At 37.9% G+C, this 18473-nt stretch overlaps 2 protein-coding genes across 3 annotated transcripts; both read left to right on the top strand.

The window, feature by feature from the left end:
- The first annotated feature begins 2886 nt into the window (after positions 1 to 2886).
- On the top strand, positions 2887 to 10202 carry LOC306846303 (mediator of RNA polymerase II transcription subunit 26). Its single transcript, XM_079379580.1, has 3 exons — positions 2887 to 3205; positions 6351 to 6425; positions 6904 to 10202. Exons 1-3 carry the CDS (start codon positions 3134 to 3136, stop codon positions 8527 to 8529), a joined length of 1773 nt encoding a protein of 590 aa, XP_079235706.1. The 5' UTR covers positions 2887 to 3133; the 3' UTR covers positions 8530 to 10202.
- Positions 10203 to 12062: 1860 nt separating this feature from the next.
- LOC306845716 (calponin-2-like) lies at positions 12063 to 16556 on the top strand. 2 transcript variants are annotated; one of them, XM_079378673.1, is made up of 7 exons: positions 12063 to 12288; positions 13002 to 13123; positions 13214 to 13280; positions 13504 to 13641; positions 13732 to 13848; positions 13998 to 14144; positions 14980 to 16556. In XM_079378673.1, the coding sequence occupies exons 1-7, from the start codon at positions 12229 to 12231 to the stop codon at positions 15247 to 15249; spliced, it is 921 nt and encodes a 306-aa protein (XP_079234799.1). In that variant the 5' UTR covers positions 12063 to 12228; the 3' UTR covers positions 15250 to 16556. The 2 variants fall into 2 exon arrangements, with proteins under 2 accessions (XP_079234799.1, XP_079234798.1); XM_079378672.1 differs by having other exon boundaries at positions 12076 to 12288; positions 13504 to 13848.
- The last annotated feature ends 1917 nt before the right edge of the window (positions 16557 to 18473 follow it).

An 18473-nucleotide genomic window follows, 5' to 3' on the forward strand; every position in this document is an offset into this window, starting at 1 on the left:
CTGTCCCTCCGTTCAGGGGTTTCCTCAAACTTTCCTCAAACTCATGGTTTAAACACACAGATCTGTGTTCATTATCAAGTGTGCTCACACTTCTAGCCAAATCATAAAAGAATCCGTGCTGCAAATGTACATGCAGTTTTGCTTTTCAGCCTCTATACACTGAACCTTGTTGAAGCTTTGTGAAATAATATCCTCTTATGTCTTTGTTTTGTAGTATTTGCAGTAGAACTATTCGTTTCTGGATGATATTCTTTTATTTTGTGTTTTGTGTGCGTGTGCATTGGGAATTTGATGTTTAAGTACTGTAAAAGTTGTCTTCACATGCTCAAAGTCTGTTTGCTGCAGTGTGTTGTAGTTTTGTGATTTCTTTGCGGTGATTGCTTTATCCAATCGGTTCCTAGATTTCCAAATATCTGACTTGGCCAGTTTTCTTTGCATTCAAAAATATTTTCACAAGTGTCCTAATAATGCAGAAAATAAGAGATCTTTATTTTGCAGGATACAATTTAAAAGCAATGATTTAAAAAAAAAAAAAAAAGTAAAAATTATTTTGATCTGAAATCTGAAGATATCCTCTTTAATAGCTTTGATATGAACAGAAATATTAAATAGGCTGAGTATTCTGTCATTCGCACCAGTGAATACACTTTAAATTTAAAATAGTTTATTTTTGTCCCAAACAAGAATAGGTTTTTAATTGTGCAAATGTTTATTTTTAAGTGTGCCAATAGATTTTTAACCACCTTTAACCTATTCAAAACTTTTTTTTTTATTTTTTTTTTTAAAGATGAGGCCTAAATCATAGAATTTTAAAATAAATTAATTTCAATATCATTAATTTGCCAAAATGCCCAGTCCATAGGGCCAGAAAAATAATAGTTCAGAAAGTTTGCTTGGATGCTACACATGCATTTTTTTCTCTATAATTGACAAGCCATTGAAAAAAAGCCAAAGTTTGTTGTTTGTATTTTTTTACATTGAAGTTATGCTTGGTACTGTTATGTCTTCAATAGAAAGATGCTCTTGTGCAATTGTCAGTTTGCCACAGCGACTACCTAGTGTCTTTGTTGACCAACGGTAAGAATATTCTTTGGTCTTTTAGGACAACTGTATTTAAAAATTAAGCAGTTATGTACTTTGATGTATAATCTCTCCCAGGGCCAACCATTTACATGAGACTCTATATGTCTTCAGCCTTTAACACTGAAAACCTGCTTTATATTGGGTGAACTTTTGCTGCATGGTACTGAATATTAAAATACCCTCAAGTCTCGGTGATGTCCGGCTTTTTCGCAGTTATCAAGCTCCGAGTATATCTGAACTCTGCTAGTGCATTACTAAATCTTTTGCAACTGGAAATATAATTTTTGATGAAGTGGTTTTGTATTATTTTTTCCTTTCTGTACAAAAAACAAACAAAACACATTGTTATAGTGCTAAAGAGATAACTTTATAATGCAACCCAGTGGAACTGAAATGCATACATGACAAAACTTTAAAATACTCTACAGTATGTGCATTTAATGAATGTGAACTGTCTCGGTGGTTCATATCTATACAAAGGCAGCTAATTTCTATTTTTTCAATGTATGATAATTCAGATGTTGCACATACATTTGACTGCAAAGTTCAGACGTTAATCCAATTCTTTGCAACACGATGTAACTCTACTCACCAAATATGCAAACCTAGCTTTCAGGAACATAGCTTTGCAGCTTTGTGGTTTGGTTTGGTTTATCTGACCCTTTAAAACAAAATGAAATGATGTTCCTATTATTATGAAAAATAGAAAAAGAAAAAAAAGAAAGAATATAAAACATTGTGGGCTTTGTAAGTGTGCTACTTATTTAAAACAAAATGTTATCAAGCATAAATTCCATTGTCCTTACTGTATTTTTCTGTGTGGAAGCTTAAGTCTTTGTACCTTTGCATTAATATTTGTTTATTGAATTGAATAAAAATGTTAAAAAGCATATTTGTATGATTTTCCGCTGTGCTCGGAGACATTCAGATAGAGAAGTTAGGCCTGTGCTTAACTATTTTATAATTATAGACTCAATACATAGTGTAGTAATATTGCAAAGATTTGTGTGTTATAGAAAATAGATTCATAAAGAGAAAAGCAAATATATTTGCTAACTGTAAGTGATAGTTTTTTTTCAGTAGCCATAGGATACGACAATAAAAGTTTATTAGTAGTACTAGTATTAGGGAAAGTTCCGTATACATAAAATAAATGGTCATTTGTCAAATTTCAACACATTCGTTAAAAAAAACAGTAATTACTGTGTTGGTTATGTTCTAATGCCTTCACGTGCTATCTGAAATTTCCAATTCCTCTCTTATGAAGTCGTGATTACGAGCTTGTCGTATTCAAGTGCTTTAATGTCAGAAAGAATAAAATGTAGCATCCCATTGGTTGACAATCATATAAACATTCACATTCAATACATGCAGTTTGCTGATAATTCTGGAATTATCACGATTTCACTGCTTATAAAACATACAATATGCTTCGCATGATCGTTCATATCTAGCCTATAAATACACTCCTTTAGCGACCAGACAAAGGGATGTAATTGTTGTGAGAACAGCATTGACAGCAGCAATGGTTGTCCCCTCCACCATGTTTAAAGTTTATGACCCGCCCAACTCGGAAACTCGGGTATTTTCCAGCTGTAAATACGACTTGAGAGGCCGTTCACGTCCATTTTCCGATTAGGAAACTCGTATTTACGATCATTCCGATAGCACGTGAAGGCAGCATAATAATAATAATAATAACAACCGTCTGCATCATTGTTTGTCTGGCTGAATTGATTTGAACCTGCGTGATGGCGTCACGCGGCGTCGCACTCTCCCATAATGCAGCGGGCCTGAGGTTTTGATCCAGCGGAGTTCATGAGATCTGTGAGAGCGCTCGACGCAATGAGGCGGAGAGACACGACAACCGTCGAACCTTCATCTCCCAACTGAACACACACAGACCGTTTCTCAAGCCAACAATCACATCAGAAACATGTGGTTCCGCCACTTCTCAATCCTCCCGAGAGGTCTGTGAGTTCCTGCAGTCCATTAAGCCCTTGAATCCGGAGGATTTTTCCCCCGTCGGCCGATTCGCACCGAGCAGGCAATGACAACGGCCTCCGCAACCCCGCAGCAGATGAGAGACCGGCTGCTGCAGGCCATCGATAGCCAGAGCAATGTGAGTAACCCGCTCACTCTCCTGCCGACCAAAGCTGACTTTCCCCGACACGGCACAGTTAGAGCCTTATTTCGCGCCGCTAAACGCCGCATCGAGCGCCTGAGTGTGTGGCAGAGCAGATGTGGAGCTCACTTTAGCCGTCCGCTAACTGACGGGAGCCACATTTACCCCTCGCCACGCTAACAGAACAACCGGACAGGCGCGAGATAACCCTGCTTTTCAAACACTAGCATACTTTAAGAGCTTTTATAAAAGCAGCCACCTCGATGTAAGGAGCATGTTGCGATCAGACACAGATGGCATGTTGTGGGAAGCCTGTTGTCCGCTAGCTGCTTCATGTCAAGCTATCAGCTATTGAGCTTTGGAGCAGATTTAAAGAATTCTCGGCTCGTTTATCGCGTTTTGTAAGTTTAATAGTATCTCTAATGCCGCCAGTGAACATTGTCTGTTGTTTCCTGCTTATACACGGCATATCTTGGCTAATATGAGCTCGGTATATGTGGTTAGCTGACACAGTGGCATTAGCAATGCGCTAGCATTTGAGTTCATGCTGAGAGCAGCGAGTTAGCGTGATTCTGAATCACCAAGAGAGATTAAAGCTCTGTCAATGGCTTCAAACAGTCATGTATTTGTGGTCTTGGCTGTCCTGGGTGTTTGTGAATGTGGGTGAACTAACCTGAGCACACATCTGACAGCTGTTCCGGCTCCGTTGCTGTGCTAACTGGGCACGCAGACCTAACTAGAGCTAACCTGCTGGCTGACTGGAAAATGTGACAGCCACATTGAATGTTTCACTAGGCTAACAACTCGCCATAAAAATGAGGAGCTTGAGGGGAATAATCAGTTTAAATGGTTTAGGAAATACACAATCCGTGTAATTGCAATCATAATAAATGTTCCCAACTTTAGGGTTTTAGTGAGTTTGCCTTCACTGGAGATTTTATGGTAAGTAAACACCGGTCGGCTTAAAAGATGTTTGATTCTGAGTGCATTTCCTACACACTTTGATTCTATATGTATTCTCTTGGGTGTTGTTTGGCATATATCGTTTATTGCATTGTGTTACTAGTCTCTTGGTGGGTTAAGGTCAGGAGTGTCAGAATGCTGCCCTGGAGTAAATAGAGGGTAAACCTGTTGTCTGTTGATAGAAGTATACATGAACGGTTTCTGCTTCCACAGATTAAAAGTTGTTCAGACTTTTTCCACATTCACTGTAAATGAGAGGTGAGATGTCTGACACACCATATTGTAACCGATAAACTGTAGTGCATCAGTTATGTTTCAATATTTTATGTCTGACACAAGAGTGTGGAAACATAATTTTGGTTGTGTGCCAAGTGTCGGTGTGTTTTTGATTTCTTTATATTAGACACTGAGCAACTTCATGCAATATTCTTTATAGCTAAAGACTGGAATACACTACACTTCTTTACAAAATTGCTGCAGATTTTAAAACCCTAGGTATCATATATTTACTTATCGTTAAAGATTAAATTGAGTAAACTACTCTAAGGCTGCATTTCCACTGCAGTTCTATCAATTTGTTGACTGTATTTGATTTTTTTGATGACCAGTTTACTTTTTTTTTTTTTTTTTTTTTTTTTTTATAAAGTGACCCAAACAACCCAGGGTAGACATACTGACGGGTTGCCAGGTCTGTGAAACAAAACCAGTCCAGTTGCTATTTAAACCTAGCCCAATCATGTTTTTCCGCAGCTGAAATAGCGGGGGGAGAGATTACTTTAACCTGCGGCAACAGTGTAAATCCGTGGTCATGCTAGATTTTGAACATGCAAAATTTCTTCGTTCACTGCAATGGTCGTGTACCTTCATTTTAAAAACTTGGCTTGTTTTGTAGCTTGTTCGTGTTGCTTCTTTTTAAAAACTTAAATTCAACACACATAATAATGTAAAATGTAAAAATATAATCTACTGCGCTTTACTGCAGCATTGCCGTTTTCTTTTAATTCAGTTATGAGGCCATGCTGTGACGAATCAATCTGCTGTTGGTCACACGGTTTCACATGATGCGAATTCGCAGTTCAGAGTTCAGCAAATTTGAACATTGGAACGCAGTGAAATGCAAAATTTTTCGTACGAGCTTGCGTTTCCAGTGTAGTGCCGAATTCTGACCCCCGCCAGATTATTACCCCCCTAGTATTGGTAGGTTTAGGGTTAGGTGTGGGGGAGGGGTTAGGATTAGGGGTGGGGTTAGGATTAGGCAATTAGGTAGCGATTTCAACGAGGGGGGTAATAATTTGGCAAGGAGTCGAAAATAGGCACAACACAGGTCTGGCACATTCACATTTGTATGATGTCAATGGAACGAAAAGTGCATTGTGACCACCCCTTAAAAGTAGCCCGGTTTAGCAGGAAAACCACAGACTTGGCAACGCGGTGTAGTGACCTGGAAAAGCCTTTACCTGAGTTGAAATAATTCGCTACCATCGCTTTTTCAATAATGCATGACTCTCATTGACGGGGAATATCCGATCTGTCCACTTACATGGCAGATGTAAATGCATGTGTCCGATTCATATTTACCTAATGATTCAGATTTATTTCCACATATGAATGAGGCCTGAAACTGATCTGAGAATATTGGAATCTCTGTGCCTTTTTCCTGCTTACGTGTTCATGGGTCATATCTGATCTGTGCCACATGGGAGGAACAATTGGAATTGGGTCACTTGAACCATATGTTGTAAATGCAGTCTGAACAACTGTGGGTCATTTCAAAATTCATGTAGAAATATGCACCTCATTGCGAGGAGATGCGTGACATTAAAATGTGTTCTAAAATCTTCTCAAAATATCTATCGCTTGATATCCTCTGACTGGATGGAATTATAGTCTGATGCTAAAAATTGAGGCTGCACTAATCATAAACTGATTTTGTGAAATCTGTCAAAATCTGGAGGCGGACTGACTTTCTGCAACTAGCATTGACTTTTCCAGACAGCAGACAGTTTAAGATTGGAGAGAAATTCTGTCGAAAGTTATGTAGTGTATTCCAATCGTAAGTTTGAAGACTTCCTGCCTTTAAAACATGATTCCAGCATTCCTCTGTACTTATTATTTTACACAACATTTCATTGTATGTCACATCAGGCTTGTATGTTAAATTGTCTGTCTTCCTTAACAGATCTGTAACATGGTTGCAGTTCTTGATGTTATCACCAATTTGGAGAAATACCCCATCACCAAAGAAGCACTTGAGGTTGGAAAAGATATACACTTATCAATTATATAATATCAATCTGCTTAAGATATTACGTATCAAATACTCTTTCCTGGTCCAAGTCGCTGCAATATTTCAAGCGTGAATACTGTCCTATTAAGCTAAGCTTTCAAAAACTTGTGGTGTACAGTACACTATTTTATAGGGCTCACAATTTCACAGACAACAATATTTTAACGATTCAGAAAAGACAAATCACTGTTTTGTTATGGAGTCAGGTTAGAATAATGATTTTTCGGTAGTATAAATGACACCAGGATTATGTATTAGTACTGTGGTTTGCTCTTGGGATCTGATATAGCATTTGGACCTGGAAATGTTAGACTTATCAACCAGATAATATCTTTTCTCTCATTACTCTTCAATAACACTTCATGGTATTAGTTTGACAAAAAAAAAAGGTTTTATGTAATAAGCAATTTTGAGACTTTTCTCTGTTTATTCCTATTCAATGCAGGAAACCCGCTTGGGAAAGCTGATTAATGATGTGAGGAAGAAAACAAAGGATGAGGACCTTGCCAAACGTGCCAAGAAACTTCTGCGGAACTGGCAGAAGCTGATCGAGCCCGGCCAAAGTGACACTCCAGTGAGAGGAGTGCCAAATGTCCCGGGTTCTGCCAATGGCGGTGCTCACCCCTGCCGGACAGACACGCCTCCAGCGGTTCCCCCTCCGAGCAAGGTCGCTCCCGAGCTCAAAACCAGAAATGACATCCATAACACATACTCCCCAAAGGCGGAGAAATCCAGCAGCCGAAAACGGCGGGGGGAGCAAAGGGATAGTCCGCATCTTCCGGCCAAAATGACAAAGACGTCCCTTTACGAGCCAATGTATTCCTCTTCCCCACCATCAAATGGAATTAGGGGGAGCCCCGAGCCACTCCCGGATAAAGATGATGTACCGTCTGACAAAATCCGCATGGAACACCTTGAGAACGACAGGCACAACAAAATCCCTGTCAACGCTGTGAAGCCTCATCCGAGCTCTCCGGGGCTTACCAAACTACCTAGCACGTCCTCCTTACTCAAAACGTCAGTGTTACAGCAGCACGCAAGAATGGACGGAGGTGGGCAGCATCAGCCCAAAAGCCCTCGGTACTCCTCGAGTCCGCGCAGCGTAACGCATGAAACGATGGCCAAGAGGTCTTCAACATATGCACCAAAAGGGACTCTCTTGAGCCCGGCTCAGAATTCAGCCCAAGTGCCCTCTCCTTTGCCCACGCTGCAGCCTTTAACATCGCCGGCCCAGGTGTGCATCAGCGACGGTCTGTCATCTGTAGGGCTGGAAGGCTCCATGCACTTGCACAGATCGACAGATAGACTCTCCCAGCCCCCACACAGCACTGCAACACTGGAGCCGCTTTCCAAATCCCCGCTCGCCACACACAGCTTAGAGGGCGTGGAGACCAAGGGTGATCAGGAGGGAGCGACCTCCAACTCGGAAGGCAAAAAGCGGAAGAAATACAGACCCAGAGACTACACAGTAAATCTTCAGGGGCAGTCCTCGGAGGACAGGACCAAACCTGTGCGGTTAAAAGAGCGTAGGTTGACATTCGACCCAGTGACCGGACAGATTAAGCCCCTCACTCCGAAAGAATCCCACCAAGACGTAGAGTGCCAAGGCCCGCCGATTGCAGAGCCTTTGGTGAGGACTGAGATGCCGCAGCAAAAGACACCTACGTCAGTTCCCAACCCCTTTCAACAGACGAACTGGAAAGAGCTGTCCAGAAATGAAATCATTCAATCGTACCTTAACCTTCAGAGCAACGTTCTCACATCCTCTGGAGCACAGACCCACGGGGCGCACTTTTTTATGACTGAATATTTGAAGCGAGAGGAACACGATGTCAAAGAGCCCTGGAAAACGCACGCTTTAGTACCGAGCAGCTCCCCGACGGAACTACCCGGGGTGACTCGGGACGTAACGAACGAGGACCTTCTCAGAATACACAACGAACACTGGCCAGGCGTGAATGGTTGTTATGACAGCAAGGGAGCCTGGTTTGATTGGACAGAGTGTATATCGTTGGATCCTCACGGCGATGAGAGTAAATTGAACATCCTGCCATATATTTGCCTAGACTGAGTGAACAGGGTTTGGAGGAGTTTTCAATGTTCCCACTGTGAGTCAAAGGAGATCCAAGCAACTCTCCTCGTCACTCTGTACTAGGTTCATCTTACAGGTGTAAAGAACAAGCCAACAGAAGTTGTTCCGAGTTCAGTTTTCCACAAGAAGGAGCTGAAGTGGCGTCCTGTTTGTAATGTGCTGCTACCAACAAGAATTTGCAAACAAGGGTTGTATATAATGGCTTGCAGGGATTTCACTGGCCCAGTTCTTGCACAATGTGTGAATAGGAGGGTCTGAGCAAGCATTGAGCAGTACAGATATGTTTAAAAGCAAGTCGAGAATTTTTTGGCAGTTACAAAAAGCTTTATGTGACACAGAATAAATTATAAAAGTTTCTTATCATGTATGCATCTATTTATTTGACCATTTTTTTTTTTTAGCAGAAGGTTATCCACTAAGATGTGCAGATACGTTTGAGGCTTTTCTGTTCGCATCATACATTTGTCCCCTTATTTGTGATGTACATGAGGCATATATAAATACATTTTTTCCCACAGCGGCTCTCACGTACGTGTGCTAATTGCAGTAGATCCCGACATTCCATTGTCATTTCTCACTTAACATTTCTTTCTCGATTTATTTAATGTACGTGATTTTCATATGAGAGAAAAGCAATCTATTTTTAGATGTTACATAAACCAATATTTTAAACAAATTTGTTTGCCTAGATAATTGTAAAAAGAAAAATATGGATAAATGTCGAAAAAGAGAAAGTATTCATGTGCTAGAAGAAAACGCAGCGAATGGCCACAGAGGGTGCTACCTTTCATCTCCATACTGTGAGGACAAGAAAGCAGGAAAATGTTAATATGCTGGAAATATACTTGTTACCATTCCTTTAGATATTGTTTGCCTTACTGAAACCATTCAACAATGACTTTCTTATTTAAAGAGCCTTAGTGAATGTATGGCATTCAGACTTTTGTTTAGGTGGTACAGAAGGAGACACCTCTTGGCATCTGCCATATGGTCATTTTTTTCACATATGGACGCATCGTGCTATAAATGTGTCAAATATGCGCGTTATCCTGCTTGTCTGTACATAGTTCTTGCAATCCATGTAAAACCTTTCTAAGTCTTCATATTTTCTTTAAGTGTGAATGTAATTAATTTGGGAGGAAAACAAAGCATTTTGAATGAAAGACCCAATCATTTGTGTTGCTGTTCACAGGCATCTATAGACATAGATTTATAGATTGTGGTCCTATTATTCATTCAATGTTTTCAGTTTTACATTATTGATCTCTTTTTTTCTCCATTCATTATTATTTTAAATGCCTTGTCATTATTTTGAAGACAAACGTCTTGTGAAGGGGGTGAAACAAATTTGGTGCCGACTTGCAAACACTGTGTGCTCTGCTACCTTCGTCCTACCAATGTGCCTTTGATGTAAAAAGTTTGGAAAAGGCTTCCGCTAGCTTCACTTGGTTTCAAAAGTACAGCATATGTTTTCTTAAAACCATGTCAGATATTCCAGGGATATGCAAAGGCCATCTAAGAGCTCAACACTTGGTTAGGGTATTGCAAATATAATTTGCAATTTAAAACTAGAGGAGAGACTTTTTTGATCAGTATATTTGCTCAGTGTTTAACATCACTCATTTGTTCAAAACAATAAAATGATCTAAACTCTTTGCATCATGGTACCCTTTTTTCCATCCAGGTTACTTATCCCAAACCGACATGATTTGCATGTTCATGAGAGGGAAAACTATAATTTAATGTTTTTGGTTTTTTTTTTTTTTTTTTACAGTTTGTAGTGCTAAATGAATCGATAGTAAAAAACAAAATGTGTTGTGTTACTTATGTAATGTGCTATTTGAGTCTAATTGTTGTAATCTATTTGCTTGCATGGTGTGTCGTGGAAACCCCCGTTAACTGAAGCTAACCAAAAGTGGTTGCAGTATACACACATACTCAACCTAGTCTTAAAGGGATAGTTCACCCAAAATGAAAATTCTTTCGTTTACTCACCCTCTTGTCATTCCAAACCTGACTGGTTTACTTACTTCTGCTGAACCCAACAGAAATTTGAGGAATGTTTGTTTATTTTCAGCTTAAGTCAGGGTGGTTCAAAACAACACTAGACCCCATGTAGCAGCTTTAGCTGTTATTCGCACAGAACACTTTTTTTGCTCTGAAAAAATGGATGTTTGACTGTTATGCTTGTGCATTTTACAACATCTTGCGCTTGGTGTAACGCAAAAATGCATTGTTTGAATGGGCCCTTACACATCAAATTTTATACCAAAGATAGCTATAATTATCTTTCTAATTAATTGAGAATAAGGAATTTCGCACCACAGCTTTAACAATAATGTCAATATCATAGTAATAACTTGCAGAACAGTTTTTTCCAGTTGATTGAATCAGAATCCACTGAAGTTTAAAGAGCTTCAGCATTTAAAAAGACAGATGACATCAGCTGCAGCTTGCTTATGACAAAACTATAAATATTACGGATATTCGGAGTGGACACCAGTGTAATTATGATTAGTTATCTTTGTGTGAACAGGCCTTTAGTCAACATTTAAAAGAATAGTTCACACTCAGGCCATTTTAGCTGTAGATGAGTTTGTTTCTTCATCGCAACAGGTACATTTCTGATGAAAAAGGATGAAAATTGGGAATTTAGCATTTCATCACTTGCTCACCAATGCTCATGCCCAGCAATAAGGCATCACAATAATCCACATTAATTACTTAATAATCAGTTCAATTACTGTCTTGTGAAGGGAAAAGCTGCGTGTTTGTAGACGTTTTTAGCTATAGCCAATTTCAGTCCTCCAATCCTAATTTTACTTTCTGTCCTGAAAAGGTTGTATTGACTGAATCGGGAGAGAAATGTGCACAGGCCGAGCACAATTTACAAGCAAAAACAGTCCAGTACAGTTCTAAACATATATGTTGGTTAGATTTGGATGTGAGATGGTAACAGGGGATGGAATTTTTCACTTGGGGTAGCTTTATTAAGGTTAATGGACTGATGTTTTGGCTAGAAGTGATGGTATAAAGTTAAAATGCTTTAATGGTGGATTTGTATTTTTACAAACAGTTATACTGTAAAAGGTCATTTACTGATGGATTGACTTGAGTTGTGGATTATTGTGATGTTTTTATCAGATGTTTGGTCTCTCATTCTGACGGCACCCATTCACTGCACAAGATTCATTGGTGAGCAAGTGATGTAATGCAATATTTCTGTTTTGATGAAGAAACAAACTCATCTACATCTTGGATGGCCAAGTCTTGCATTCCAGTCTTGCATTGCTTCCTCAGCATTTCAGAGAAATATTTTATGAATGCTAGTGACATCATTCAGTAGCCTGCCTTATTCCCAGAGGCGACTCATTCCTCAGCTACCGCGAGTCTGGAATACCAGGATGGACACAGGAATACTCCCATTGTAAAGGAATTTGGTACTTTAGTGCCATATATGGAGTTTTTGATATCAATCAGGGCCAAGAAGGAAAAAAGGAGGCGGAGTCTATATATAGAGCGCGCGTTCTCATTGGTGGCAAGGTAAACGACGGGAAGTTCTGGATCTACTTACGCTAAAATAGTAAAGCAGACTAAACTACCAAACTTTATCCTAAGTCTTTCTTTCGGTTCCCGACAATCTGTTTTGCAACTTTGACTACTCTTGAAGCTGACACAATGTCTTCGCAGTTCAACAGAGGTCCAGCATACGGGTTTTCAGCGGAAGTGAAAAGCAAGGTACGTGGAATAATTAACAAACTAACTTAGTTTAAAACATTCGTTAAAACATAGACATGTTTTGTTTGCTATATTGTAGCTCTTCTGCAATGAAAGTAAAAAATAAATCAGTTGTCTAAAGTGTATCAACAAATGTTTCCTAAACTCCCTGTAGTGTTAACATGTTACACACGTGCTGCGATACAAGGATAAAAATCAATCGTGCTTCATATAATGCATATTGCATTGTTATTTGACGGGAACTAGCTGTCAAGTTAAAGCAAGTAAAACGCAAAAGAAGTCACGGAAACCGCAAAGAAAGTTCTAAAAACTCTTGGGGCGTTGCCTCCAGTGCTCAAATATGTCATTGTAATCTGGCCTGAAAAACACAGCTTGTGCTCACAATAAAGCTGCTGCTGGTTCACATTCCTCCTCTTGATCGTGGTTGATGTGATTTTAGCACTCTAGTATCAGTTAGCAGTCCTGACGTTAACTAGATAGACAGACAGATTTATGGTGTTAGGCCTTTGATTTCCTTATTTTGATGTTTGACTGTATATTAGGTCATAAATGTAACTATATCACTCACCTAAATGTTGCTTCTTTATATATCATGGGGCATTGAAGAAATGATAATGTAGATCTCGTTCTTATTGAAATAATGGGCATAGAGCTGTATTATAGTCTGATAATGGTGTGATTATTAATCAAAGTCATATTTTTCCCCCCACTAGATTGCACAGAAATATGACCCCCAGAAAGAGGAAGAGTTAAGAATTTGGATTGAAGCCATTACTGGGCGCTCAATTGGAGATGACTTTCAGAAAGGGTTAAAAAACGGTGTCATACTCTGCGAGTAAGTTTGTGTTTCAGTGTTTTCAGTGTGGCTTACCATCATGTCTTTTCAAAGGTAATTTCACAACGTAACCTTGATGTTTCCTTAAAGGCTCGTAAACAAACTTCAGCCAGGGTCTGTGAAAAAGATCAACCAATCATCGCAAAACTGGCATCAGGTGAGCTGACCATTTCCACTTCTCTAAAACGTTTATTCCTGAACATTTCGGTAAAGCTAGAGACATTGAACTGTTGATGTTCTGACACTGAACTTTTTTTTTTTTTTTTTTTTTTTTTTTAAACCGTTGTTTGTTGAGTTCACTTAAACTGCTGATAAGATTGTTTCTTGTTGTAGAAGGTTATGTTTTGTCTGTTGCATTCAGCTATTTTATTCTGTTGCAGCTGGAGAACCTGACCAACTTTATTAAAGCGATCACCACCTACGGACTCAAGCCTCACGATAGTTTTGAAGCCAATGATCTGTTTGAGAATGGAAATATGACACAGGTTCAGACCACCCTCCTGGCTCTTGCTGGCATGGTAAACCCTTTCGAATCTCATAATTTCGTGGGAGAACAGCTTAACTCTGATATTTCAGTCTGTAATTATAGATTCTCTCTGTGTTTACAGGCTAAAACCAAGGGCATCCACTCAAGTGTAGACATTGGAGTGAAGTATGCAGAGAGACAGGAGAGGGCATTTGATGAGGAGAAAATGAAAGCCGGACAATGTGTCATTGGATTACAGGTATGAGTAAACTTTATATGGCCGAGACCTAATTATTTGAATCTGAGTACGAGTCGCAGTTATTTACAATTTGTAATCCAGAACTGATTTTGCTCAACCTGGAAAGTACCATGACAATGTTTGTAGCTCAATTGCATATCTTTTAATAGATGGGAACAAATAAATGTGCAAGTCAAGCTGGAATGAATGCCTATGGCACCAGAAGACACCTGTATGATCCCAAGTCACACATTCTACCACCAATGGACCATTCAACCATCAGTCTGCAGATGGGCACCAACAAAGGTGCTAGCCAAGTAAGTACCACCCTCCCTGTGTCCCATGATATTGCTTGCTCATTCTGATCAGTTGTGATATTAACTGAAACTAAAACCACCGAAATAAATATTAGATGAAAAATGTTCAACTTAGAAAAATGAAATGACAATTTGGAAACATTGTCTTGACGTTGTCACTAACTCATGTAAAATTATGTTTGAAGTACCAGAAATACTAAAGCTAAAAATAAATTACAGCTAAATGGATCTTTTTTTCTTTTTTCTTTTTACTTTTAAAAAGCACTTTAAAAAAAATACTGAAATTAGGCAGCTAACTGATGAAAAATGTTTGAAGAACCAAAATTACTAAAGGTAAACTACAGCTAAATGGAAAATAAAGATTTTTAGAAGGGTTTTTTTTTTTTTTTTTTTTTTATTGACATTAGACTGAAATGAAATAATATAAATAGATGAAAAAGTTAAATAGGAAGAAATATAAAATGACAACAGACACAAAGTTTTGGACCTGTTGCTCAAATGTAAGTACTAAAATTACTCAAATCTGAAATAATATAAATTTAAAGCTAAATGGAATATTAAAAAATAATAATGACAAAAACACATCAAATTATAGTTATCTATTGCTCATTTTCTGATCGTTTTCTCATCTCATTTGTATCAGTTTTATTAATTAAAACTATTAAAAAGTGTTTAACTGAAATAAAGATGAAATTAATAAATATGTATATAAATGTTGTACAACACTGGACATGTTGTAAAAAAATATATAAAAGCTCATTCAAAATATCAAACACAATAATGATAATATTAATACTGTATGAATAATATTAAATAACTCCTCTGTTTGGTGCAGTCTGGTATGACGGCTCCAGGAACCCGTCGTGCCATCTACGACCAGAAATTAGGCACTGACAAGTGTGACAACTCCACAATGTCTCTACAAATGGGCTACGCTCAAGGTGCCAACCAGAGCGGGCAGAATTTCGGGCTTGGCCGTCAGATCTATGATGCCAAATACTGCCCCAAAGGTGCACCCAGCGCAAGCGGAGAAGCTGACACTGGGTACACGGATTACCAAGACGAGGGCTACCAGGGTTATCAGGATGGCGGTCAAGATTACTGAATCAACCAATCGCAGGCATTGAGTCTCAATAAGAAGCTAAAGGGAAGTTGATGCTTCCTTGCAAAAAAAAAAAAAGACCCTAAACATTCCATTACGCCACAGAAAGTGTGCCATCTGTCGGATAGAGGTGAACGTGACCAATATGAAATGTATCACTTGCATTTTAAATATAAACGTGCTCTTTTTATAAACATTGTTTTATTAATTTGAATCGAGAGTCCTACAAAACATATCAGTTAAGTGTTATGTTGTATTGATACTTGTATTTTATATGGTTCAAGTGACAGTCAATTAATTGCACAACCACTATAATAATATTTAGTATTTGCTTAATTGTTTAATGTAGTTTTTATTTTTTAATTTGTTGAAAATGCTGTTCTCTACTTAGAAGTTAAACAAGTATGACGGGGGTTATTGTAAATGTATTCACATAATCCTAAATAATTTGCATTTTTATGTTTTAATCTAGCTGTTGTGAAGAAATTTGATATTAAGTACGAGAGAGCGTTACGTGAGCCAGATTCATTATTTGAACGTGCTCAGGGGTTTAAAGTCACTTTTTCTTGTCAGTCAAGCATGTGAAGGTGAATTTTTACTGTTACAGTTGAAAGATGCAAAGTTTAAATAGTGAGGGTTTATATAAGGCGAACCTTTACTGCAGTTATGTAGTCCATTGTGTTAATTTAAGAGCTTTTTTTTTTCGGTAATATTTTGTGTTTTTAGGCTGGAAAGTGAGAACACATTCTTGACATGCACAAAAAGGAAGGGTTCATCTATCATTTCGGCAGCTTTTTTTTTTTTTTTTTTTTTTTTTTTTTTTTTTTTTTTTGACATTTCTGCTTTTTACATTCTAAATATTATACTTCCTCACTTGATTAGAGGAGATGAATGTGGTTTGTTTTATAATACACATTATTGTCACACACGCAATCTGTAATGTGCTTTAAAGAGTTCATCTTTGTATTAGTGTTTCATATTCTCATCGACTATTTTACAGTTCGCCTAGCCAGAACAACTGGAGCTTGTCTGGTTTTCTTTGGATTATAGTATTGTGAAAGGAGTATACCATTGTGAGCCTTGAACATTCCAAATTAGGAACTGGATTCACTACTTTTTCCCACAGTATTTGTTCTCATTCCAAATGACCCTTTGTACTAGACATTGGAAATTTTAGGTCTGCTCAGATAAATTGCATAAATGGATATATCGGTGTATGCTTTACACTTGTGTTTTTTACTTTTCTTATGGAATAAGATTGTTAGTTGGATGTAGTAAAGACTTGGTTCATAATAAAAGATAATGAACAACATTACTGTTGTCATGATTCATTCAATTTACAAACTTTTGCTCTCAAACTTTGAATATGACATAAAGCAAGTATGTTACATTCAGTCCTGTGTAAGAGGAACATTTGCAATTTTTGAAACCATATGCTTATTTCCCAATCCTGGTTCCATAATCAATGATCAACTAATCAAACAGTGCGGAGTCAGCTAAACAGTCATGTATTAGTACATACCGAGGCACTGGAGAAGGGACTCCTAATATTTTTAATGTTATAGCATAATCTTTGGATTTGAGCGAGAGAACGCTCCTCTAAAAGTGTATGTAAAATACATAATACTGCCGCCATCTGGTAATGAGTATGAATGATAGCATGAGAGAGCCTATACTTGATATTGTGTATTATAAAGCACCTGATATTTTTATTTTATAAAAAATATATATTTGAATAATCATTTAATATTTTACTTCTGTTTAATGTTTAACAAATGGTCTGTGAAAGGCCATTCAATTAAAGGCCATTTAATTAAGGCCTAAATTAAACTAACTCAAGGGTTACCTTGTAATATAATACAAATTCTAAATATTATAAAGCTAAATATTACAGTATAAATAAATGAACATTTTACTGCAAACTAGCCTACTCGGTGTCAATATGAGGTTGTTTTCGTCGCTTGCACCAGGTGGCGCTGCTTAACAAGATCTCTTCAGCTTCTCCAGTTCGCTCCAGTTTTTGCTGCCTGAGGTTGCTATTTGTTTTTACAACTTCACTTTGTCTTCACATGTGCAGATTTGTGCTTTTCATGCTTGCTTCTGCCTCTTCTCAGACAGGTCTGCTGTGAGCTTGTCTAAATTAATGTCTTCTTGCTACATTCCATGTTGACAGGCCGCTCAGATCCTCAAGCTCCAGATTGATTTAGCTTCATGACTCCTGTTGAAGCAGGTAGACTGAAGCTCAACCTGCCATATAGACAATATTGTGCAAACACTATACTACACATGCAATCCGTACACTTTCTTACACTTCTGTGGAACGCAAAAGAAGTATTTTGAAGAATGTTTAGAACCAAACAGTTTGGTTACCATTGACATCCATTGTATGGTTAAAAACCCTCAGCCTTTTCTCAAAATATGTTTTGTGGTCCACACAAGAAAGAAACCCCTATGTCTTTTTTTGTTTTGACTTTTTAAATATTGTTGTTTTAAATATTTAAAACCATGTTTTTTTTGTATGTTTTCACCTAAAATGCTTCTTAATCAGATGTTGGGAGCAAATTGTACAATGGCTTGCAAAATGAAATGCAAAACAGCAAAGGGTGGGTACTGACCACTGAGTGGTCATCAGGATTAATGATAATCAAAGGTGTCATATAACTGAATAATATGTCAGTTTTCTTGGTAACGTTCTGCTCCAGTGGTTCTTAATACAGTAACAATACATTAATGGTATTAATAGGCAGGATGACTGTTGAATGAAGCTTTAAGAACCATAATGGCTAAACATAATGGCTGTTATATAATGAAACATGTCTTTATGTTTGTGCAATGGCCTAGTTTTCAGTTGGCTATAATGCACTTACATACATGAAGGAACTGCAGTGACCTTGTTTCATAATATCATTTCCACTTGACATTTGGCAATTCAAATGCCTTTTTTCAATATAAAGTGCATAATCAAGTTGCCTTTATGCCTGTGAAGGTCAAAAGCATCTGTACTTATTATAAAGCAGGATTTCACATGTAGACCCTGAACACATTTCAGTTTGCTTCTATTTGTCTACACAATATCTTGTGACAGCTGAAAAAATAACTCTGATTTAAGAGAAGTTGTTCTTCTCTTAAACCGTAAAAGCGTTTGACTGTTAACTACACTAAACTCATCTGGAGGTAAGTAACTGAAAGCACATTAGTGACGATTTGGCACGTTAAGAATTTCTCTC

This window comes from Barbus barbus (assembly GCF_936440315.1).
Source record: "Barbus barbus genome assembly, chromosome: 26".
NCBI lineage: Eukaryota > Metazoa > Chordata > Actinopteri > Cypriniformes > Cyprinidae > Barbus > Barbus barbus.